The sequence below is a fragment of the Lithobates pipiens genome, unplaced genomic scaffold, assembly GCF_037356315.1.
Source record: "Lithobates pipiens isolate NorthernLeopardFrog02 unplaced genomic scaffold, aLitPip1_a1.2 Scaffold_19, whole genome shotgun sequence".
NCBI classification, from domain to species: domain Eukaryota; kingdom Metazoa; phylum Chordata; class Amphibia; order Anura; family Ranidae; genus Lithobates; species Lithobates pipiens.
In genome coordinates, this window is record NW_027507764.1 from 74,804,785 (window position 1) to 74,830,341 (window position 25,557).

The 25,557-nt window shown below is 42.6% G+C and overlaps 1 protein-coding gene across 6 annotated transcripts in view; it reads left to right on the plus strand.

Moving 5' to 3' along the window:
- CACNB2 (calcium voltage-gated channel auxiliary subunit beta 2) overlaps positions 1-25,557 on the plus strand; it is a 456,068-nt gene that overhangs the window by 162,094 nt on the left and 268,417 nt on the right. Inside the window, exon 1 of one of the 6 annotated variants that reach the window (XM_077490915.1) lies at positions 24,039-24,893. The exons of the other annotated variants lie outside the window; for them this stretch is intronic. Coding sequence (XP_077347041.1) covers positions 24,813-24,893 — 81 coding nt within the window. The 5' untranslated portion in view covers positions 24,039-24,812. Of the gene's footprint in view, positions 1-24,038; positions 24,894-25,557 lie in introns of those variants that run through there. 6 annotated transcript variants of the gene reach the window in all.

Below are 25,557 nucleotides of genomic sequence, written 5' to 3' on the forward strand. Positions count from 1 at the left end.
TTAAAGTGCCCATGTCCCCATGTGCTCGCATGTGCCACACATGTGAGGTATCGCCGAGAATGTTAGAGCGAGAGCAATAATTCTAGTCCTAGACCTCCTCTGCAACTCAAAACATGTAACCAGTAACAAAAAAAATTAAAGCGTCGCCTATGGGGATTTTTTAAGTAGCGACGTTTGGCGCCATTCCACGGGCATGTGCAATTTTGAAGAGTGACATGTTTGATATCTATTTACTCAGCATAACTTCATCTTTCACTTTATGCAAACATTGGGCTAACAAGTGGTTAATAATAGAGCTTGCAGTCAGTAGTGTTAGGAGATAGTGCGTGCTGTCTGCGTGCTCTGTACCCAGTACATACCGCTATAATATAGGGCAGGCCCCTACTTTCAAACATCCAACTTACAAACATCTCCTACTTGCAAACGCAAGGAGACAGCAGCAAGTGAGATGAAAAAAGATGGACGACAAAACAAATTATACAGGGGTGATAACCCTTCCCTATGTTTTCCAAAAAGCTTAAAAATAGTTTTTTTGACTGGAGCTACACTTTAAAAATGTACCGGTTGAAAATGACAAACAGATTCAACTTAACACAACAAACCTACACAGTCCCTGTCTTGTTTGCACCGCCTGTATACTGCTGTTCTGAGTATATAGGGCCTGGGGGCCACACGCATTTCCTTTTTTTAATATGGGTACGGGGTTCCCCTTAATATGTGTACAAGACCCAAATAGGCTGGTAATGGGCAGGGAGGGCTACCCATGCCATGTTTCTCAAGGATTTTCAACCATATTGCAGGAATCAGATATAACATTAAAACCGCAAGCAGTTTTAAATGGTGTTATTTCCGTTTAATGTCATTTTGTGCAGGGACTGTTCTAAACACGGGAAACACGTGGCACTTCACAGGCATACTACAGACACCCCCCAGGCACCATATTTAAAGGAATATTTCACTTTTTTTTTCACTTTAATCGTCATTAAAATCAGTGCTCCCGCCAAAACGGTAGTTTTTAAAACTTTTTTTTGCAGTGAACCATGTCCCCTGAGGCAGGAGGCAGGTCGCCAAACCCTTTTTAGGACACTATCTTGCATATTAGCCGTTAAAATTAGCACTTTCCAATTCGAACGTTCGAGTCCCATAGACTTCAATGGTGTTCTAACGTTCGTACCGAACGCGGGGTCGTTCGCAAGTTCTGGTGCGAACCGAACCGGGGGGGTGTTCGGCTCATCCCTAGTGACCACCACCACAATTACCACTGCTTATAGGTAGTGGCTAACACCATGACAATCACTACTACTTCCAGGTGGTGACATATATTGTCATATTAATCATTGGACCCAGGAAGTGACCGACTTCATAATCGCTACTAGACCCAGAGAGTGACAACTACAATAGTCACCACTAGACCCAGAGAGTGACTACCACCAAAATCAGTGCTATATCCAGGAAATGACTACCACCAAAATCAGTGCTATATCCAGGAAATGACTACCACCATAATCACCACTAGACCCAGAGAGTGATCTCCAGCATAATCACCACTGCATCTTGGGAGGAGTGACCACCATCAAAATCGTCACTAGACCCAGAGTGTGACCACCACCAATATCACCACTGCTTCCATGTAGTGACCATGACCATAATTATCACTGTTTTTAGGTAGTGGCCACCATCATAATCCCTACTACTTCCAGGTAGTAACTACCACCATAATACCCACAGGACCCAGGAATTGACCACCACCAAAACGTCACTAGACCCAGAGAGTGACTACCACCAAAATCAGTGCTATATCCAGGAAATGACTACCACCAAAATCAGTGCTATATCCAGGAAATGACTACCACCATAATCACCACTAGACCCAGAGAGTGATCTCCAGCATAATCACCACTGCATCTTGGGAGGAGTGACCACCATCAAAATCGTCACTAGACCCAGAGTGTGACCACCACCAATATCACCACTGCTTCCATGTAGTGACCATGACCATAATTATCACTGTTTTTAGGTAGTGGCCACCATCATAATCCCTACTACTTCCAGGTAGTAACTACCACCATAATACCCACAGGACCCAGGAATTGACCACCACCAAAACTTCACTCGACCTAGAGAGTGATCACCACCATAATCACCACTAGACCCAGGGAGTGATAACCACAAAATTCACTGCTGGATCCACCACCATAATTACAGCTAGACCCATGGAGTGACCATTGCTATAATTACCACAAGACCCAGAGAGTGACCACCACCATTGTCACCAGTACCTAGGATGGAACCATTGCACTAGACCTAGGGAGTCACTACCATAATCACCACTAAACACACAGATTAACTGCCACCATAATCACCACTACACCCAGAAAATTACCACCACCAACATCACCACCAGACCCATGGAATGACCACCACTATAATCACCACTAGGCACAGAAACCTCCAGTGGAACATTTACAAAAATTACACCAGAGTTGAACTTTAAACTGTAACTGATATACAGTAGTGGGTTTTTTGTCTGTTTAATGTGACCAGTTGTGCTATATTGATTAGTTTGACCATGTCCTTTGTTCAGCCCTTGTACACACGGTCGGACATTTCGACAACCAAATCCGTCGGATTTTGTCCGAAACTGTTGCATACACACGGTCGGACAAAGTTGTCGAAAAATCCGATCTTTCAGAATGTGATGACATAATTTTGTTACGATGGGACTACGTTCAGGCTAGTAGCCAATAGCTTTGATGTAGGAATTTGATCTGAGCATGCGTGGCACTTTGTCCGATCGGAATTCTCTACACATGATCGGAGTATGTCCTATCGGACCAGTTGGTCGGAAAATATTTCCAACATGTTGTAAAATTTGGTCCGACGGATATTCCGACGGAAACAGTCCGATGCATACCACACACAGTCGGATTATCCGACAACACGGTCCGATAGGACACATTCCGATGGATTCACCGACCGTGTGTACAAGGGCTAACACTCTCATAGTTTCACCATACCACATAACAGTCACGATCCCGTATTTTGGCAGCAGGTCCTCCACTAATACAGTACATTTGCCCACTTTCCTAATAACAAGTGACGCAGCATTATGTCACGTTACCAACTTTTTGATAACTGTCCTTTCCATTCATGTTTTGATGGTTTTAGGACATGGAGAGACAGGGGAAATGAACTGGACATATTTATGTACAGGCTCTTGGTGAATTATATGTGTCTTGTTAATAATACATAATTCATATATTCACCTTCCAATGTTTAGTCTGCACCATTCATAGTATAATTAATGAACTAAATACTGCTTCTTTTTTTTCTTTGCCACACACGCGGTTCGTGTCCATCTACGTCTATATACTACGCTATCGCTAATTCTTTACAGATTAGTCAGTGTACTTTCACAAGTGTAAATGAGCTATTGCAAAGGATATGACAGATTCGGTAATGTATATAATGAAATTCCTCCATCACAGTTCTTATTTTGAATTATGAACAGCCTTTTATAGTCATGTTTTACGCAATTTTTTAAAGAAGTATTTCAGATATGGATGTTTTAAACATACTTATATTGGTCTAGCTTGGATCAATGTAACTACAGGTGCATCTCAAAAAATTTCAATATCATCAAAAAGTTAATTTATTTCAGTATTTCGATTCAAACTGTGAAACTCATATATTATATAGATTAATTACACACAGAGGGGGTTATTTACTAAAGACAACTCCACTTTGCACTGCAAGTGCACTTGGAAGTAAAGTCGCTGTAGATCCGAGGGGGACATGCAAGAAAAATAAAAAACAGCATTTTAGCTTGCACATGATTGGATGATAAAATCAGCAGAGCTTCCACTCATTTCAGATCTACCTCTTAGCCCTTGTACACACGGTCGGAGATTCCGACAACCAAATCCGTCGGATTTTGTCCGTCGGATCTTGTCCGAAACTGTTGCATACACACGGTCGGACAAAGTTGTCGGAAAATCAGATCTTTCAGAACGTGATGACGTCATTTTGTTTCGATGGGACTACGTTCAGGCTAGTAGCCAATAGCTTTGATGTAGGAATTTGATCTGAGCATGCGTGGCACTTTGTCCGATCGGAATTCTCTACACATGATCGGACTATGTCCTATCGGACCAGTTTGTCGGAAAATATTTCCAGCAAGTTGGAAAATTTGGTCCGACGGATATTCCGACGGAAACAGTCCGATGCATACCACACACAGTCGGATTATCCGACAACGCGGCCCCATAGGACACATTCTGATGGATTCTCCGACCGTGTGTACAAAGGCTTAGAGTTTGAGCGGCTGCACTTCCAAGTGCACTTGCAGTGCAAAGTGGATTTGCCTTTCGTAAATAACCCCCACAGTGATATATTTCAAAAATGTCTTTCTTTTAATGATTATGGCTTACAGCTAGTGAAAACCCCAAATTCAGTATCTCAGAAAATTAGAATATTGTGAAAAAGTTCAGTATTGTAGACTCGTGGGGGGGTTATTTACTAAAGGAAAATTCACTTTGCACTGCAAGTGCACTTGAAAGTAAAGTCGCTGTAGATCTGAGGGGGACATGCAAGGAAAATAAAAAACAGCATTTTAGCTTGCACATGATTGGATGATAAAATCAGCAGAGCTTCCACTCATTTCAGATCTACCCCTTAGAGTTAGAGCGACTGCACTTCCAAGTGCACTTGCAGTGCAAAGTGGATTTGCCTTTTGTAAATAACCCCCAAGGTGTCACTCTAATCAGCTAATTAATTCAAAACACCCGTAAAGGTTTCTTGAGCCTAAATGGTCTCTCAGTCTGGTTCAGTAGGTTACACAATCATTGGGAATAGACTGCTGACTTGACAGTTTCCAGAAGACAGTCACTGACAGCCTCCACAAGAGGGTAAATCACAAAAGGTCATTGCTAAAGAAGCTGGCTGTTCACAGAGTGCTGTATCCAAGCTTATTAATGGAAAGTTGAGTGGAAGGAAAAAGTGTGGTAGAAAAAGGTGCACAAGCAACAGGGATAACCGCAGCCTTAAAAGGATGGTGAAGCAAAGGCCATCCAAGAATTTGGGGGAGATTCACAAGGAGTGGACTATGGCTGGTGTCAGTCCTTTAAGAGACAGCACACACAGACGTATCAAGAGTATGGGCTACAACTGCTGCATTCCTAGTGTCAAGCCACTCCTGAACCAGAGACGTCAGGAGCGTCTTACCTAGTCTAAATAGAAAAAGGACTGGACTGTTGCTCAGTGGTCCAAAGTCCTCTTTTTGGATGAAAGTAAATTTTGCATTTCATTTGGAAATCAAGGTCCCAGGATATAGAGGAAGAGCGGAGAGGCACAGAATCCAGATTGCATGAGGTCCATTGTGAAGTTTCCACAGTCAGTGATGATTTGGAGAGCCATGTCATCTGCTGGTGTTGGTCCGCTGTGTTTTATCAAGTCCAAAGTCAGTGCAGCCCTCTACCATGAAATCCCAAAGCACTTCATGCTTCCCTCTGCTGACCAGCTTTATGGAGATGCTGATTTATTTTTTAAGCAGAACTTGGCACCTCCCACACTGCCAAAAGTACTGATACCTGGTTTAATGATCATGGTGGCCAGCAAACTTGCCCGACTTAAACTCCATAGACAATCTGTGGGGTATTATCAAGAGGAAGAGGAAAGAAACCAGACTTTACAATGCAGACGGTCAGGGGTCACTTTTTCAATTGAATTACTGAATATAAATTAACTTTTTGATATTCTAATTTTATGAGATGTACCTGTATGTAAATACCATACGTGGCTGATGCCCCTGGAAGCTGGAAATCAGTGAGATAGATACGGCTTCTCCTGTGATCTCCACTTGCTTCCAGGTCCTGAGCCAAGCAGTTGCCCTGCTGCATTTTGAACACAGGAGGTCACCGGCATATTGTATAACAATAATAATATACTTTAAGACCCCATTCAACAGAAATGTGCGCGTTCCTGGAATCGTGTGCCAAACGCACTAAATTTAACTTTGCAGTTGTGTTGCCATTAATTCTTAATGGCACCACAGATGTGGTTTGCAATCACACGTTTTGCCATAAGAAAACACAAAATGCCACAAAAATGCCACACAAAAATGCAAAAAAAAAACACGCATCGCAAAATGCTTTTGGCTCAATGCCATAAAAAGGTACATGAGATACTTTAGTTAATTTGTCATACGTAAGACAGCCCATTCAAGTTTGCGTAACAAATGTGGACAAACAAAAACTGTAAAAAAAAGTGCCACGTTGCACAGGTGTGAATGTAGCGTAAGGCAATAGAGAAAGTGAAGTAACCTCCTAGTAACCAATCAGAAAATGTTATCAGTGATCTGATTATAGTAGAGTTGAAATATAACGTTTTACTATAGGGTGCTGAACTTCTCTTTGCAACATCAGCTTGAATTAGTTCAGTAAATGTGTTTAGTTGTGTGATATACTGTTGTGAAGGAGGTCCATAGAGTGCCATTGTTTTGGAATAGTTGTGTTGAGCTGCAATATCATATTTCAGCAAAAGTGGAAGTCTAAAATGTCATCTCCTGTTCCAAAGGCACTCTACCGGATATATATATTCTCTTTTTTTTTTTTTTTTAAGAATTACAGCAACTTTATTTTATATAAAGCTACAAAAAATTACAGCAGCTTCACCTTGGGAGGGATTTACTAAAACTGGTGCACACAGATTATGGCGCAACTCTGCGTAGTAGTAACCAATCAACTTCCAGGTTTTATTGTCAATGCTTAATTGAACAAGCTGAAGTTAAAAGCTGATTGGTTATTATCCAATTAAGGACCGGGTCTCTTTTTGAGATTTGTTGTTTACAAGTTAAAAACTGTTTTTTTTTTTTGCTAGAAAATTACTTAGAACCCCCAAACATTATACATTTTTTTTCTAACACCCTAGAGAATAAAATGGCGATCGTTGCAATACTTTCTGTCACACCACATTTGCGCAGCGGTCTTTCAAGTGCACTTTTTTGGAAAAAAAATACACTTTTTTGAATTAAAAAATAAGACAATAGTAAAGTTAGCCCAATTTATTTATTTTTTTATTGTGAAAGATAATGTTACCCCGAGTAAATTGATACCCAACATGTCATGCTTCAAAATTGCGTCCGCTCATGGAATGGCAACAAACTTTTACCTTAAAAATCTCCATAGGCGACATTTAAAAATTCTACAGGTTGCATGTTTTGAGTTACAGAATTCTATGGCTAGAATTATTGCTCTCGCTATACCGATCACAGCGATACCTCGTATCTGTGGTTTGAACACCGTTTTCATATTGGGGCGCTACTCACGTATGCGTTCGCTTCTGCATGCAAGCTCGGCGAGACGGGGCACATTTAAAAAACATTTTTTACCTTATTTTTTATTTTTACACTGTTCTTTAAAAAAATCAAATAATTGTGTCACTTTTGTTCCTATTGCAAGGAATGTAAACATCCCTTGTAATAGAAAGCAAAGCATGACAGGACCTCTTAAGTATGAGATCTGGGGTCAAAAAGACCTCAGATCTCATATTTACACTAAGACTCGGTTCACACAGGGGCGACTTGTCAGGTGACTTAGCCGCCTGACAAGTCGTGCTCCGTTCTGTACTATGGAACCGTTCTAATAGGAATGACCCAAGTCGCCTGAGTTAGAAAAAGGTTCCTGTACTACTTTTGGGGGCAACTTCAGGCGGCTTGCATTGACTTCTATACAGAAGTCATTTTGCAAGCTGCCGCTGAAGCCGTGTGCAGTTCGCCTCTGTGAGCGGCGCTGCAAGTCGTGCCGCCCCTGTGTGAACTGGCTCTAAAATGCAAATGTGTTGTAATTTAAAAAAAAGTAAAAAAAAAGAGCTATGAGCGGAAGTGACGTTTCGACGTTGCTTCCTTGCTGTAATGGTATGGAGATGGGTGGGGGCCATCTTCCCCTTACATGTCTCCATACCCAGCAAGGAAGAGGATCCGATTCATGCCCCAGACGATGCCACATATGGCGAAACGTACGTAGAGTGGTCTTGACGTGCTTGACGCAAATCACGTGACATTTGGGCGTTCGCTTTGCTGGCCGGCTGTTCTTAAAGCTGATTTGACCTTTATGTTTGTGAGTATGTTTTTTATTATGGAATAAAAGATTTTGGTTTACGGTTTTACGCTATGGGAGTCTTTGCTTGCCTTTTATGAATGGTCCAACCACGTGAAAACGAGGTGATGTCCCTGTGTGATGACCCCTAAGATTTCTGATATCAAATGCCTTTCTGATTCTGGGATTTGGTAAGCGCGCATTTTTACCATTTATCAGCACGGTGTTGGTGAAGGAAATTCTCTCTCTTGCACCCTCATAGGATTTCTTGAGAAGAAACACTTATGATTATTGGACTGTTATGCCCACGATTACATCTTGATGAAGAACTGTTTTCTTATATATAATTTTTGAGCACTCTATTAATAATATTTCTGATTGTTCACAAAAATTCTGTGCACTTTACCACTGTATGCTCATTACTACGTCTTTATGAGGAACTGTTGCTTATATATAATTTTTGAGCACTTTATATATATAATTTTTTTGTGCACTTGATTATTGTATGAGTTATAGAGTATATTTTTATTATTCACTTAGCTGGGTTTTTGTATTATAATTTTTGACTAGTTATAGTGTATACATATTATTCTGTTATAGGTTTTAGATATATTTTTTTAGATTTTTGTAATTGTGAGCGCGGTTGAAATTCCTGACTTATATGCTTTAAGAGGATCCGATTGCATCCGCCGCTGCCGACTGTTCCGATAAGCGGTGGAGGGTACCGACGGGAGGGGGGGGCCCTCTCCCACCTGCGATAAAAGTGATTTTGCAGCAAATCCACCGCAGAGACCACTATTATTGGAAACTGGACCGCCAGCTGAAGAAGAGGACACTGGGGTTATGGCAACATGGTGTTTTTTTTCTTCACCAGTAGGGGGCAGAGAAGGTCAAAGATATATCTCTGGTGACAGGTTCTCTTTATATGCAGCCATGGAAAACATGTAAATATACAGACAACTAATATCTGACAAATGTTGGTCATATTGGCTGCTGTCCTATTATTGCAAATTAAAGGATGTTAATTGCTTGTATTTAGTGATTTAGGCAGCTTGTTTTAAAGGCATGAAGATTCTCTCTCTTTTGCATATTCTTGGGAAGCTGAAAATATGCAATTTAATATGCCATTTCTGAATGTTTCCCTGCCGTGTAACAGAATTCGGATGGAAGAGGACACAGCATATTGCATCTTTGTTACACACAATCAGGCTGCCCCGGCAGCTGTCACAGATAAAGAGTACGACTCGGCTTTGTGATCCATTATTCAGCTTGTAATAATGTAGTCTGCATGGCAGGAGGGCCCCGGCATAGACAGAAGTTGCTGAAAGAGGGGAAATATCTTTAGTTGTGGTTAACATCTCTTTCTGTTCATACAGTATATGTACTACATTGGGGTAAAGGTATAGGCAGCTATTAACCTCTTTGTGGCTAGTGGAATATTCTAAACCTGTTCATTTTGGCATAAAAAATAAAGATGATATAGGATGGCCCAATGTTTTAGGCAAGTGGAATAGTTTATGGATTTAAATTGTTAAATTTAAAGTTAGGGGTTAGGGTCAGGGCTTAGGAGCTAAAGTGATTGTAAACGATCACCTTGTAAACCTGAACATAAGCAATCCACACTTTTTCAAACGTAGCTTACTTATCTCGTCGAATACTGGCCAGTTTTTCGTTAATTAATCATAATCCCGGGATATTTTGTGTTTCACCAACGTAACATCAATTAGAGGTGGTTTTCTTGCACGTGCTATAGTTATTTTAGCCGCAAAAAGAATGAAAAATATGGGAGTTTGTAGAAGTCTTGGGATCTCCTCCAGCAAGTCAGTAAACAGCCCTGTTTTTTGGCTCCTCTAGGTACATTTTGTCCTGTCACTGAGTAAATCAGGTTGAACTTCCTGATTCAAAAACCTCCATGCCAGACCACCAGACGTAATACATATACACCCAGGGGTATAATTTTGCTAGCCTTGTAGGGACAAGGTACCAGCGCGATAGCACTTTGTAATTTGCCTCCAGCAATAAGGTGTTGAGTATGCCCTTGTGCACCATAGTCGACCATTTCGTCCACACCTCCTCCTCAACTGTCTCCCCTAGGTCCGATTCCAATGTCATTTGATAGGAAGGTTTGTTACCCTGATTGTTGAACAGGGTATATAACTCCGTAATCCCTCCCCATGATTCTGGCCCTAATATGCACCTGTTCTCAAACAGGGTCCTAGTGGTTATATCAACCTGATCTCTTATTAAGGTTTGCATGAAGTGGATAATTTGGCATAGACGATAGGTCTCCATAGGGGGCATTTGTAAGGTTTCCTTAAAGTAACTGTTGTCTTATCCCCTTATGATCTATAAAGTGAGCAATTCTGTAAAGACCATTCGTAACCCATCATGTGAATTGGTTAATCTGTCTGGGAGGAAATGAGGATTGTTGAAAAGTGGGGCTGCTGGCGAGTGGGGGGATTTTAAAGGGTACAACTTACATGCCGTGTCCCATAAACTCAAACAGTGGGATAAATTAGGGCACAACACCGCCTGATGCTCCTTGCAGGGAGCCACATTAGGAGATCCAAGGGAATAGTCGGGCTTGCCTGCGCCTCTAAGTGGACCCATTCAGGCCTATGTTTTTCAGCAACAATTTGGTATAACTGGACCAATTGTGCCGCCCTATATTATCACAAGAAATGCTGGACTCCTAGCTTACCTCGCCATTTGGATCTATACAGGGTAGAGCGGGCCACCCGACAACCCCCCTTGTTCCAGATACATTTATAGATCAGGGACTGTAACTGCTTGAAGAAAACAGGTGGAGCTGGAATCAAAAGGGACCTAAAATAATATAGTATTCAAGGGAGAACCATAATCTTAACAGGTACACCATTTAAAGGAAAATTATGGCCTTATAGAATTTAGGACACTGTCTGGGAGATTTATATTTAGTGCCTCTGATTTTAGTTGATTTACCCTTAACACAGAGATGGCACCGAAATCAGACAATATGGCAAATAAGTTGGGCAAGGTTGTGACAGGATCCTATATGAATGGCAGCATGTCATCGGCAAATAGGCCACATTTATGCGTCTTGCCACCACTTTCAATGCCATGAATATTGGGATTGGATCTAACAGCTATTGCCAATGTCTCGATAGCTATCATGAAGAGAAGTGGTGAAAGAGGACATCCCTGCCTAGTTCCTCCCTGGATTTGCAAAAGGTCTGATGTATGACCAGACTCAATAATATTAGTCAAACGGAGTTGAATATAAAGCACAGTTCCAATTCCTCAATATATGAAACAGGAAAGGCCAGGATATAGAGTCAAATGCCTTATGTAGGTCCAGTGACATGAATATACCCCGCACATCATCTGCACCATCTCAGCTAGAGCACAATACAGAGATCAAATCTATGGCCCATTTCGAATCTGATCTGTGGCCTGGAATGAAACCAACCTGATCAAAGTGAATATATTTTGGTCAGGAGTTTCAGGTCATTATTGATCAGGGATATTGGGTGGTAATTGGCCACATCAGTATGGTCCTTGTCTGGTATAAGTATTAAACATATATTAGCTTTTTTAGAGTCTGCGTCAAGGACCACACTGTCCCGTATTGCCATAAAGAACTGGAGGAGATGGGGTGAAAACTCAGTAGCAAATTTATTGTAATATGCAGTGGAGAAGCCATCTGGGTCCGGAGTCTTAGAAGTCTTAACTTGATTACCACCAGTACCTCTTCTATAGTGATTTCCATCTCCAAAATCTCTTGATGGTAGGCTGAGAGAGAAGGGAGAGTAAGATCTTTAAGAAAATTGTCTATGCCTCTAGTTGTCCAGTTTACATATTCTCCTGCTCACCATACAGTGAAGAATAATAGTCATGAAACAAACCCATTACCGTCTGTGGCTTCTGTGTCAGTGAGCCATTCGCACACCTAATCTTGGGGAGTACCGTTCGGTGAAATCGAGGTGTTCGTTTTACGGGCTAACATATTACCCCGTTTATCCTTTTGCTTGTAAAATGAGGCCTGAGGCCATATAAGATTCTTTTCTGCCCCAGTCATCAGGCAAAGATTCACTTCCAGCCGGACAGAGTCTATTTTGTCTCTATGGTCCAAGTTTGGGTTTTGTTTGTGTCGGTTCAGTAGGTCAGACAACTTCTTTTCTTTATCGCGAATAAGAACGTCCGAGTTCTTTTTAAGACGAGACGCTATTTGAATCAGGTAACACCTGATCGTGGCTTTGTGAGCTGCCCAGTTTATCACTTGAGAGGTGTCCTCAGGGCTATTAGAGGCAAAATATTCCTTAAGATGTTGTTCTATGTCAAAACGGACTAATTGATTACTCAAAAGATATTCATTTGGTCTGCATGGAGCAGGACCCCTGTTCACTGTTAAAGTGTCACATGCTGTACAAAGTAAAGAGTGGTCTGACCAGGTCATGTCTACTATTTTTCTTGCCCGGAAGAGGGGCACCGCTTCAGGGTTCATAAAAAAAATAGAAAAATTCTAGAATAGGTGCGGTGAATATGGAAAAAAACATGTAGTCTTTCCTGGAGGGGTTGAGTTCCCACCATACATTAATCAAATAGTGATAATGCAACATTTTAGCCAGTTTTGACCCAATTTTGGGGTAATATCTAGAGGAAGACGATGGTCTTCTGTTCTTTTCAAAAATATAATCTAGGGCTACATTGGAATCCCCCACAAATAGTACCATCCCAATTAAGTCAGGTGACACAGCCTGAAGCAAAGTTTGAAAGAAGGGAAGTTGGCCTGAATTAGGAGCGTAGTAAAAGATAAATGAAACTGGGGAGCCCTCCAAATGCCCTAACAGTATCAAGTACCGTCCCTCTGGATCAGAAATCTTATTTTCCAGTGAGAAAGATACCTTCTTAGAAAAGTACTGTATTTGCTGGCGTATAAGACTACCTTTTACACTAAAAAAAAATGCCCAAAAATCGGAGGTCGTCTTATACGCCGGGTATACAATCCTGCCCGATGGATGTCAGCCCCCAAATGTCTGCTAATACTGTATGTGGCTTCAGCTACAACAGTATACGCCATTGAGCCAATCCCGGCGAGCGATGTATTCTATTAATTAATACAGAGCCTGCTTGGATTGGAGTAACAACCTCGGCCAATCCGAGCAGGCTACATAGAGTAGCCTGCTCGGATTGGCTTTGAGAGAGAGAGAGAGAGAGAGGCAAGGGCTGATGATGCTACAGCCTCTGCCAATCCAAGCAGGCATTGTATTCATTAAAATAATACACCGCTCACCATACTTCCCTGGGTGAATCCATTCACTGATCTCCTACTACTATACATCCTGCTATTTGCCATTGAGGTCCCTGGCACCCAAGAGGGAAAGGCAAATCTGGGACATATGACAGGGGGGTTATTAAATGCATTTTGGTGGACAATTCCCATAAAATGTAACCCAAAAGTGGTATAGGTTTGGTTAGTGAAAAATTCTACTTTCCAGAGTTGTGGCATTCAATAGATCTCTGTTTGTGTTATTGTTTGATTTACTTTATGACATAACACAGCATGGCGGATGAGTAGTTGGCATTCTTGCTTTGTGTTTTTTAATGGTTCTAATGTTTTTTTTAAATGGTGTTGCCTCAGAAGGGGGGTAGTCTTATACCGCGAGTATTGCCCAAAACCTATGTTTTCACTTGAACAATAGGGGGTCGTCTTATACGCCCAGTCGCCTTATACGCCGGCAAATACGGTAGATCGCCACACCCCCAGTTTCCATTTCCTGGACCATTTTCCATTGGGAGTAATAGTGGGGCAGAAAGTTTGGATTGTAATTTAGTGGAAAGTGTGTCTCCTGAAGGAGAAGCACATCTGCATGTAAGAATTTGTAATACTGGAAGGCCATCCTCCGTTTTAATGGAAAATTCAGTCCCTTAACATTGTGGGTAACAAATTTGAAGGGGAGCCCGGTATTAGTGTCTGTCATGGTGCACAAAGAGAGGCAAAAGTTCACTCACCAACCTCTTCTAGAAGGATGGTCAACTTCCATGGTTTTCAAAATCATTCAGCAGATTAAAGCCCAGTACCAAGGAGACCCGGAGCAAAAAGAAAAGTATTGAGAGAAAGAAAAAAGAAAGTAAGCACACAAAAGAAGCAAAGATTCAGAAGGATACCAAAATGAAGACTGTCCTACAAACAAGAGAACGGAGTAAATGATTCAATAATTAGACATTAATTTAAACAAAATGTACTTTAAACCAGGGGAAAAAATCCCCTGGTCATCTGCTAATGTCTCCTTGTTCAAAGCCCAGGACCTGGTTAGAAAAAAAAGACTTCATAAGGGCCATTTGAACCCAAGAGCCGCCTTTATCTTCATGGGGGTCTGCTTTTGAGCTAGGCTTGGCTTCTGGTGGAATACCACACTGGAGATAGGGGACTCTGCACAGGCCTGGTGGCAGGAGATCTTGGCTGTGGGGTGTGGGGGGATCCCTCTGGATCAATGGATTTAAGGCCCAGTTTCTTTAGAAGAACATCACTCTCTGGAAACATGGAGAGGGAATGTTTCTTGTTGCGGAAAGTAAAGTTCAATCGAAAAGGGAAAGCCCAGTAGTATTTTATATTTTTGGCTATAAGAGGCTGTAGCAGAGGTTTCAGAGCTCTGTGTTTCTGGATAGTAGCTGGTGAGATGTCGGCGAAGATCTGGATTTTGTGGTCCCGCAGCTGCAGGCCAGCTGTTTCTCTAGCCCCGGCCATTACTTGCTCTTTGACCGCATAATAACGAGGCTTTATGATAATGTCTCTTGGCAGGCCATCATCACGGGGGGGGGGGGTCCGTCAGGGCCCTATGCACTCTATCCAGTTCCAACTTGTGAGAAGGTATATCAGGGATGAGGTGTTGAATGAGTTCTTTACCGATTTCGAATCTGGAAAGGATTCTGGGCCACCACAAACCCTAAAGTTGTATTGGCGAGACCGAGTTTTCAGGTCATCAATCTTTTTTAGCGCCGCATCCAATCTCCTGTGTATGTCCTCAATGCACTCAGTGTTTTGGTTGGTTCTGCTAATGGTGTCTTCCAGTGTGTTTTCTCTTGTTCCTATGCGGAAGCCCAGCTCCTAAAATTTATGTTTCAAGTTAGAAATTATTCGTTTACTAGTTTTTTCAAACCCTTGCTCTAATAGGGTGGAGAATCTCGCCAACAAAATGGGATCTACCTAGTACTCAGTTGGCAGCGGCATCACGGCCTGCGTGCTAGGGAAAGATGAGGGACTGTTCTCCATGCTCCCCTAACTTAAAGTTATGTCACACAGTGCTCTGTCCAAGTCTGACTGAGAAGAGAAGAAATCTCTTTCTGGGGACATGGCAGGTCCAGGAGCCATGTCTGTGTCTCTGGCTGCAGCCCCTGTGTGTGCTTCGGTGCTGCCACAGCAATAATTGTGCATGGGGGCTGTCTCTCTATGCTCGTCTAAGGGCATTTGTGAGGGGTTCTTAGGCTTAGCCCCTGGTCATACACCGGGTCCGGGAAGCAGAGGGAGTCTGGCCAGGTGTGCGTTGATATTGGGCATGATCGCTTACTGCTCTGGCGGAGTAGATTAGGCCAGTGGTGAATGGAGCGGAGCTGAAGCTTCACGCTGCCACCATCTTCATCTGCACACATGCGCCCCAGTGTGCTCAGTCTTTAATAGGAGAGTAGAGTGACTGACAGGAACACCAGGGATGTCGCATAAAGGAAGCGATACAAAGAGAACAGGATACTTTATCATACAAGTTACACGGTACAGCAGGCACATATCAGGAATATGAAATGTTGGAGTAACAAACGCTTTAAGGTTTGGTTTTATGCAGTTCTCATCTCTAGGCAAATTTAGAACATTTGCAGTAAAAAAAAAAAAAAAAATCTGCCTAAACCCTTTTTGAAGTGGTTGTAAACCCATATATTAGAGCTGCACAATTCTGGATAAAATGAGAATCACAATTTGTATGTTTAGAACAAAGATCACGATTTTCAGCCTAACATTATCTTTCACATTATACAAAAAATGAGGCTAACTTTATTTAATTTTTTTTTTTTTTAATTCATTGAAGTGTATTTTTTCCCCAAAAATTGCTTTTAAAAGACCGTTGCACAAATACGGTGTGACATAAAATATTGCAACGACTGACATTTTATTCTCTAGGGTCTCTGCTAAAAAATATATACAGTTGTGCTCAATAGTTTACATAATTTGATTTCTTGGCCATTTTTCAGAGAATATGAATAATACAAAAACTTTCCTCACTCATGGTTAGTTTGGCTGAAGCCATTTATTATCAATCAACTGTGTTTACTCTTTTTAAATCATAATGACAGCAGAAACTACCCAAATGACCATCGGTGGCGTCACCCAGAGAGCCCCCCCCCCTTGTGACGTCACATGAGAGAGCTAAGAGGGAGAAAATAAACACATTTTTTGCTTTGCAGCCTGAAATGAAGACAGACTGTTTTTGTTTTATCCAGATGTATTTACAATGTATAACATCCAAGTGGAAGTTATAACACCAACATGTCAGAAATAAAAAAAACAAAAACAAAGTATATGTTGCCATACTTTTTAATTGATGCAGGAAAAGCAGCAGTTTCCCTTCCATGTTAGTAGCGGCCTTGGCTAGTGAGATGTATAATCTGATTTCTAGGCAATTAGAGATTTTATATATATATATATATATATATATGTATATGTGTATATATATATATATATATATATATATATATATATATATATATGAAAAATATATACACCCATATATACTTGTATATACATATATACAAGTGTATACATATATATTATTACACAAATACGGTACTGTATATGCTACTGTATATACATTGTATACAGTATATATATTTCTTGATCATACATCACGGGACACAGGAGCTTCATTACATAGTGGGTTATATAGGCACCTCTGGTGATTGGACACTGGTTGACCCCAATTAAGGAGAATTCCTCCCCTATATAACCCCTCCCATCTGGGAGGCACCTCAGTTTTTTCGCCAGTGTCTATGGTGGTTGGTCACGTAAAACATTAGCTCTATGCAGGTCCCTGCGAGGGCCTAAGGGCTACAACAAAACCGGATCCATACCTCGGGCCGATATTTGACTCCCAAGATGGTATGGTACCCGGGCCTCGTCAGCCGAAGAAGCGAGGTTTTGCCTGTAAGTCCTCTCCATTGGAAGACTGGGCTCTGGGAAAACCAGACTTGGTGTACTGTTTATACAGAGCGCACGAAAGTTTCTGGCAGAGCTTTCTACATGGCCCAGGTAGGAGGTTCTTCCGAGAAAGAGCCCCAGATAAACCTGAAGGTTGGCTAACAATACCCGCCGTGATGGGTGAAGGCTGGAATTTGTCTGGTTCAGCAATGGACAGGTAAGGGAAGTTAATCCTATATATATATATATATATATATATATATATATATATATATATATATATATATATATATAAATGGATTTCTTCATTATGAGTAGTTGTATGTCTTACCTGGTTTCCACCACTAGAGGGAGTAAGAGCAGCCTGATGCATACTTACATGCCTTTCAGTACACACGCTCAGTGAAGCCTGGTTCTCCAGCTGACTCACGTCTTCATTACAGTCCCTGCCACATCAAGGTAAACAGAGGTCCCACGTAGTTTGGGGGTCCCACGCAGCCCCGTTTGGGGTTCTCCTCCCCCCCTGGATCCCGCAGTCCTCGTGCACGCACGCGCGGGCGTGTGCACGTGCACCGGGCGCGTTCCCGGCCTAATGGAGGAGGGGGGAGTGTGGTTGTGAGCCGTGCACGTTGGTGTGCACAGCGCTGTAATGCACAGGCGCCAGGCGGCAGTTTGTAAAAAGTCCAGAGCGTCAGGGGGCTGTAAGTGGAGACACAGGAGCTGTGGGCAGTAAGCATCCGTGGAATTGGATCCAGGCAAACCTAGACACCTACTCAGCATCAGGTTGTGCAGTTTAAGCATATATATTTATTGTGAGACTTTAAGCACAACAGTGATTGCACTTGTACTAGTACCTCTGCTTTATAGCTTAGGACTATGTCTCCTCGTATGAGGGTTTCAGGGGGAGGTAGCAAAGGCACTGGTAAATCACCGCCTAGGTCCAGGGGTTCTAAAAGAGTGCCTGTAAGTTACCATCCCCCCCTGCAAGACTGGAGCCAGCCTCTCAAGACGAGTCAGTGCACCTGTCAGGTTTGCAGCCTCTCCTAATGTGTCAGCCAGTTTATGTCACTGAGATACTCCCTTAGGGCTACATTGGAGGGTTTTGAAGAGAAAATAATGAATTTTATTTCTGCTTCTCTGAAATATAGCAAGAAAAGGGGTAGATCCCCTCCCTCTGCTTCCTCTCTCAGATGATTTTTCTGAAAATGAGGAGAGATCCCTATCTTAGGATGGGGATCATGAGCAGTCGGATGAATCAGAGGAAGAGGAGATAGTCCCCTCCTCCCAGGCACTCAGAAAACAGGTGCAGTATTATACTGAATTGGTGCGTACCACATTCAGAATGCCTGCTGCTGAAGTCACTACATCCTCTGTTTCTTCCCTGGGAGTCAGGAAAGCCCCACAGACTGCCTATTCCTTTCCAATCCATCCCTTAATGGATGAATTGTTGTATAAGGATTGGGGACATCCCAATAAACTGTTTGCTCCTCCTAAAAAGGTTTTCTTTGCATTATCCTCTGGAGGAAAGTTTCACCAAGAAGTGGGGGGTCCCATCTGTTGATGCGGCTGTTTCTTGCGTGAATGAAACCTGACTTGTCCTTTGGATATTGCGCAGGTATTTAAAGGATCCAACTGATAAGAAGCTGGAAACCTTATTAAAAAGCCTCCTTTTCCATGACTAGCGCTGGGGTGCAACCTACAGTCGCAGCCGTGGGGTGTGTCAGTTCCTCAAGGAACAGGTTAAGCAGATGCTTGGGATCCTTCCCAGTGAGGAAGTAGAAAATTTTGCAGAACTGCCTCATATTCTGTGCTTCATGATTGATGCGATTTTGGATTCTATCCAACAAGCATCACGTTTGTCCCTCATGTTGGTACACATGCGAAGGGCCCTATGGCTAAAGAATTGGGCAGCTGAGCTGTCATGCAAGAAGCATTTGATTGGGTTCCCGTTTAAAGGGGAACGTTTGTTTGGAGAAGAATTGGATAAATTCGTCCAAAATATTTCAGGGGGTAAAATCTACTCTCCTTCCAATCAAAAGAGCTAACGTCCGTGATTCAGGCGTGCTCTCTCTCCCGAAGCATCAAGCTCTAAGCAGTGGCGACGGCCTTCTCAGCCCTCCTCTACTAGAAAGGCTCAAGGCAGAGCCCAGGGGCAGGAAAAGACTTGGGGGCGAAAGCCTGCCAAGCAAAGCCCAAGAACTTCCTTGTGAAGGGGCGCCCCCCCGCTCGGCAGAGTGGGGGGAAGGCTCCTGCAGTTTGCAGGAGCCTGGCGGAAAGAGATCCAGGACAAGTGGGTAATCCCTTCGGTATCTCTGGGCTACAGGCTAGAGTTTCAGGAGATTCCACCTTCTCGTTTCCTAAGGTCTAGGATCCCCAGGGGTCCAGTAAAGCAAAAACGCTATTTCTGGCCTTAGATCACTTACTATCCCAGGGGGTGATAGTAGAAGTGAACCCAAAGAACAGGGTTCAGGGTTTTACTCAAATCTCTCACCATTCCAAAGCAAATGGAAGTGTCAGACCTATCCTGGATCTGAGGGATCTGAACCGGTTTTTACGCATCCGGTCCTTCCGAATGCAGTCAATCCGCACTGTGGTCTCCTCCCTGCAAAGGGGAGAATTCATGGCATCAATAGATATCAAAGATGCATATCTCCATGTGCCAATTTTTTCCGCACACCAAAAAATTCTAAGGTTCGCGGTAGAGCAGCGCCATTTTCAATTTGTGGCCTTGCCATTCGGGCTTGCTACGGCCCCTTGAGTCTTTACAAAGATTCTGGACCCTCTCAGACCTAAGAGCTCAGGGCATAGCCGTCATGGCTTATCTAGACGACTTGCTTCTCATGGAGAAAACAGCAGCGTTCCTGAATCACAGCGTCACCAAAACGCTAGAACACCTGGAACACCTAGGTTGGATCATAAACCTAAAAAAAGTCGTCCCTACAGCCTGCCACCAGGTTGGAATACCTGGGCAGGATCATTGACACCGCTCAGGGCAAGGTGTTTCTTCCAAGGCTAAAGGCCTTGACCATTGGGGATCTGGTGCGCCTAATTCTGGGCAGAAGATCTTCCCCCATTCGGTTGTGCATGAGACTGTTAGGGAAAATGGTCGCCTCCTTCGAGGCCGTCCCATTCGCCCAGTTCCACTCAAGGCCTCTGCAAAGATGCATACTTGCGGCTTGGAACAGGAAGCCCCAATCCTTGGATCTTCCTATGCGTCTATCCCCAGGGACACGCAAGAGTCTCGTCTGGTGGTTGCAAACCAAGAATTTGCTGAAAGGCAAAACTTTTCTTCCTCTTCATGGAAGATTATCACAACAGAGGCCAGCCTAACAGGCTGGAGAGCAGTGTTGGAGGAGACGTGCTCGCAGGGGAAATGGTCTGAGAAGCTACTGCCCATAAATATCTTGGAGATCCGGGCAGTTTACATGGCTCTCATAAAGTGGTCTTACAGACTACGAGGTCTCCCGGTTCGGGTTCAGTCCAACAATGCCACAGCAGTGGCTTATATCAATCACCAGGGCGGTACCAGGAGTCTGGTGGCCCAAAAAGAGGTGAATTGGTCTGCGACCGAGAAACTACTGCCCATAAATATCTTGGAGATCCGGGCAGTTTACATGGCTCTCATAGAGTGGTCTTACAGACTGTGAGGCCGCGTATACACGCGGGGACTGTTCGCCCAACTTTGTCCGCTGAACAGTGTTTCGGCGGACAGTCCGCTCGTGTGTGGGCTTTCAGCGGACAGTTTCAGCGAACAGTCTGCTGAACAAAGTTTTTCGGAACTTGGTTTCAGCGAACAGTCCCCTCGTGTGTAGGCTTGTTCGTCAAACTAAGTTCCGCGCATGCTCAGAAAGGATTTACATGCCGAAAGTTGTAATGCAGTGTATAGGACGTCGTATTTTCCGTCCCGTCGTACGTGCCGTTCACGTCATCGCGCACGGTTTCAGTAAACTGTTCGTTCATCGTGTGTGGGCAAGTCCGTCCATGCTAATTTTGAGCGGACTGTTCGCTGAAACTGTTTGACGGACAAAGTTGAGCGAACAGTCCCCGCGTGTGTACGCGGCCTGAGGTTTCTCGGTTCGGGTTCAGTCTGACAATGCCACAGCAGTGGCTTATATCAATCACCAGGTTCGGTACCAGAAGTCTAGTGGCCCAAAAAGAGGTGAATCGCATACTTGTCTGGGCAGAAAAGCATGTTCCGTGTCTTTCTGCAGTCTTCATTCCAGGAGTGGAAAATTGGCAGGCGGATTTTCTCAGCCGCCAGCAGTTGTGCCCAGGAGAATGGGCTCTGCACCCCGACGTGTTTCAGAACATATGTCACAAGTGGGGTGCTCCGGACGTAGATCTGTTTGCATCCAGGTTCAACAGGAAACTGGACAAGTTTGTGTCAAGGACAAGAGATGCACTTGCTCAGGGGTCAGATGCTCTGACAGTTCCCTGGGATCAGTACAATCTGATCTATGCCTTCCCCCCGAGCCCGCTTCTGTCGCGGTTCCTGGGAAGAGTCAAGAGGGAGACAAAGTCGGTCCTTTTGGTGGCCTTGGCTTGGCCCAGGCGACCATGGTACGCGGAAATCATGAAGTTGACAGTAGGCAGGCCATGGACCCTCCCTCTCCGGCCAGATCTGCTCTCACAGGGTCCAATCTACCATCCTGCTTTACGCAGTCTGAATTTGACGGTTTGGCTGCTGAGACCCACATTCTGAGAGACCGTGGCCTTTCGGGGCCAGTCCTTTCTACTCTGGTCAATGCCAGAAAGCCGGCCTCCAGGCTTATTTATTACAAGGTCTGGAGGACATATGTTTCCCGGTGTGAACTCAGGAAATGGCATCCTAGAAAGTATGTCATTAACAGAATCTTGGCTTTTCTCCAGTCAGGCCTAGAAATGAATTTTGCCATAAGCACTATCAAGGTGCAGATTTTGGCCCTGTCAGTATTTTTTCAAAAGCCGCTTGCATCACATTCCCTAGTACGGGCTTTTATCCAGGGGGCCATGCGGACAAGACCACCAGTTAAACCTCCGGTATGCCCATGGGATCTGAATTTGGTTCTCTCGGCCTTACAGGGGCAACCATTTGAACCTTTGCATCTGGCTTCTTTAGTTCTCCTGACTAAAAAGCTGGTCTTCTTGGTAGCCATATCTACGGCTAGAAGAGTATCAGAGTTGGCAGCTCTTTCCAGCAAAGAGCCGTATTTAATTATCCATAAGGACCGGGTGGTCATGCGTCCCAACAGGTCCTTTCTACCTAAGGTGGTTTCGGGTTTCCATTTGAATCAGGATGTAATCCTACCATCCTTTTTTCCGGACCCTCAGTCCACAGAAGAAGAATCTTTACACACTTTGGATGTGGTTAGAGCAATCAGTATTTATCTTCAGGCAACTACTCAGATAAGGAAAACTGATTGCTTATTTATTCTGCCGGAAGGCCCTAGAAAGGGCCAGGCGGCGTCAAGATCCACTCTCTCAAGGTGGATCAGACAAGTTTTTTCTCAGGCCTGTGGTTTAAAGGGGAAGATTCCTCCTTTTCGGGTGAAGGCGCACTCTACTAGGGCTGTTAGTGCTTCTTGGGCAGTGCATCACCAGGCCTCCTTGGCTCAGATCTGTAAGGCTGCAACTTGGTCATCAGTCCACACATTCACCAGATTCTATCAGGTGGATGTCAGAGGGCAAGAGGATATCGCCTTCGGGCGCAGTGTACTGCAGGCTGCAGTTTAGGTCCTCCGGTCCCTGGCGGTCTATATTTATGATCTGTGTCTCCCTCCCCTCAATCTGAGCATTGCTATGGGACATCCCACTATGTAATGAAGCTCCTGTGTCCCGTGATGTATGATCAAGAAAATGGGATTTTTATATACAGCTTACCTGTAAAATCCTTTTCTTGAGAGTACATCACGGGACACAGGGCTCCCGCCCTTCTTGGGTTTTACGTGGTTTCTTATTGCTTTGCTACAAAACTGAGGTGCCTCCCAGATGGGAGGGGTTATATAGGGGAGGAATTCTCCTTAATTGGGGTCAACCAGTGTCCAATCACCAGAGGTGCCTAAATAACCCACTATGTAATGAAGCTCCTGGTTCCCGTGATGTACTCTCAAGAAAAGGATTTTACAGGTAAGCTGTATATAAAAATCCCATTATATGTGTATGTGTATATATATATATATATATATATATAAAAAATGATAATGTATATGTTGGCATACTTTTTCATTGACACAGGAAAAGCAGAGGTTTGCCTTCCACATTAGTAGTGGCCTTGGCTAGCGAGATGTATGATCTGATTTCTAGGCAATATGATTTAATAAAAATAGATAAAAAAAAAAAATATATATGTGTATATATATATATATATATATATATATATATATATATATATAAAAAATCAAAAATAGATGCACACACATATATATATATATATACATATATATGCACACATATATATGTATATATATATATATATATATTATTACACAATACGGTATTGTATACAGTACTGTACATATTGTAATACAGTATATATACAACGTATACGTTGCCATACTTTTTAATCGACACAGGAAAAGCGGCGGTTTGCCCTCCACGTTAGTAGCGGCCTCGGCGAGTGAGATGTATGATCCGATTTCAATCAACTCACACTAATCACTTGTGATAGTTGCAAAATTTAGCCTGGATCTGCTCTGCTAATCTAGATTGACAGGGAGCGCAGTAAAAGTAAGGGGGCTGGACAAAGAGGGGGATAAACTGCTGCACAAGACAGATCAGTGATTCCGGCTTTCTCTTTACTGCCGCTGCCCTTGTTTTTCTTACCTTTCAGACCAACCTTATTGGTTGTCAGGTTACAGGAATCCCATTGTGGACTTAAATCAACAACAGGTGCTCTGTGAGTCTCAGTTGCAGCAGAGGCAGCATTCTGGAAAGGGGGCCTGTCTGGAGGCAACGGTATAATCTCTACCTGTTTTGTATGCATTATTTATTTCAGCAAGACCGGACTCTTGTTTCCCCCTATATTTAGTCCTGAGGTTAGAAGGAAGAAGGAAAAAAAAACAACAAAAAAAAAAAGAACCTCCATAGAGCCACCAAATGCCTCTGGGAAGATAGCATCACCGTGCAACTTTCAAGGTCTTCTGAATGGTAGCAGCATCTCTAGTATTTATGTCTTAATTCTCTCACATAAGCTCCAGCCTCAAAGCTTTTATTAAACCTCAGTGAGTAATCAGCAGGTCTGTTCCAGAGCATTCTGGCCTCTGCATTTGTGACATTAGACTTTTTTTCTTTTTTTTTTATCCTGGTCACAGCCTGCGGTCTCTTTTTCTACCTACTACAAGGGTTTTGGTGTCGACGGATCTTCATGAGAACCATGAACTCTGGTGTTGAGTTGACGTGAATGGATGCTGAAAATATTTTTTGATTTTTTTTTTTTTTTTTTTTTTACTTTACTGGATGGAATATTGAGACCATTGATGGGTTGGTTTTGTTCCTGTCTCATGTACCATTTAATATGCTGGTATTGACGAAGCAAAAGGAATTTATATTTTGGGGCAATAAAGGACCTTGGACTTCCCATGCTGGTGGGGCTGTTATTAATCTTTTTATCTGTGCATGCTGCCATGCTAAAGGCTCCCAAGGGTAAAAATGTGTCCTGGGTAAGCAAAGCTACATATTTTTGTGTTATTGTTTACTATTTTTTGAATTTATATTGTATTCATTTATATTAATAACCTTTTTATTGCTTTGCTATGGGTCAGACAACATAGCATAACATTTAGTTTAAAAAAAAAAAGTACCGTAAGACTTGATACATATTCATATATAATAAATAACATATAACATGATTATAGGTAATATAGTTATATACAGTAGTTTAAATACAGTATATGTATATATATATATATATATATATATATATATATATATATATTTAATTTTTTTCGATTTATACATACCTAACTTTTCTGTTGTTACAGTGCAGTACAGTTTGGACAATTAAACTAAAAGTAAAACTGCATGCAATGAAATACAGAAATGTAAACCTGTTATATATTGTTTTATTTCTTTTTTAAGAAAAACAATTTGTTCCAGGTTTTTGGTGAGTTTGATCAGCTAGTTTTTTTCTTTTATGTTTTATTATATTTATTTATTTATTTTTTAATGTGGTAGATTTGATGGTGTTTAGTCCAGTTTGTACACGCAGTTGTAAAATCATTATTCAACGTGTGGTTTAAAATCTCATCTATATTTAGAAAGCCTAAAGCTTAAAATCTCAACACTTAACCCAATTGAATTGCGCCAGACTGTCCAGATCAGTGA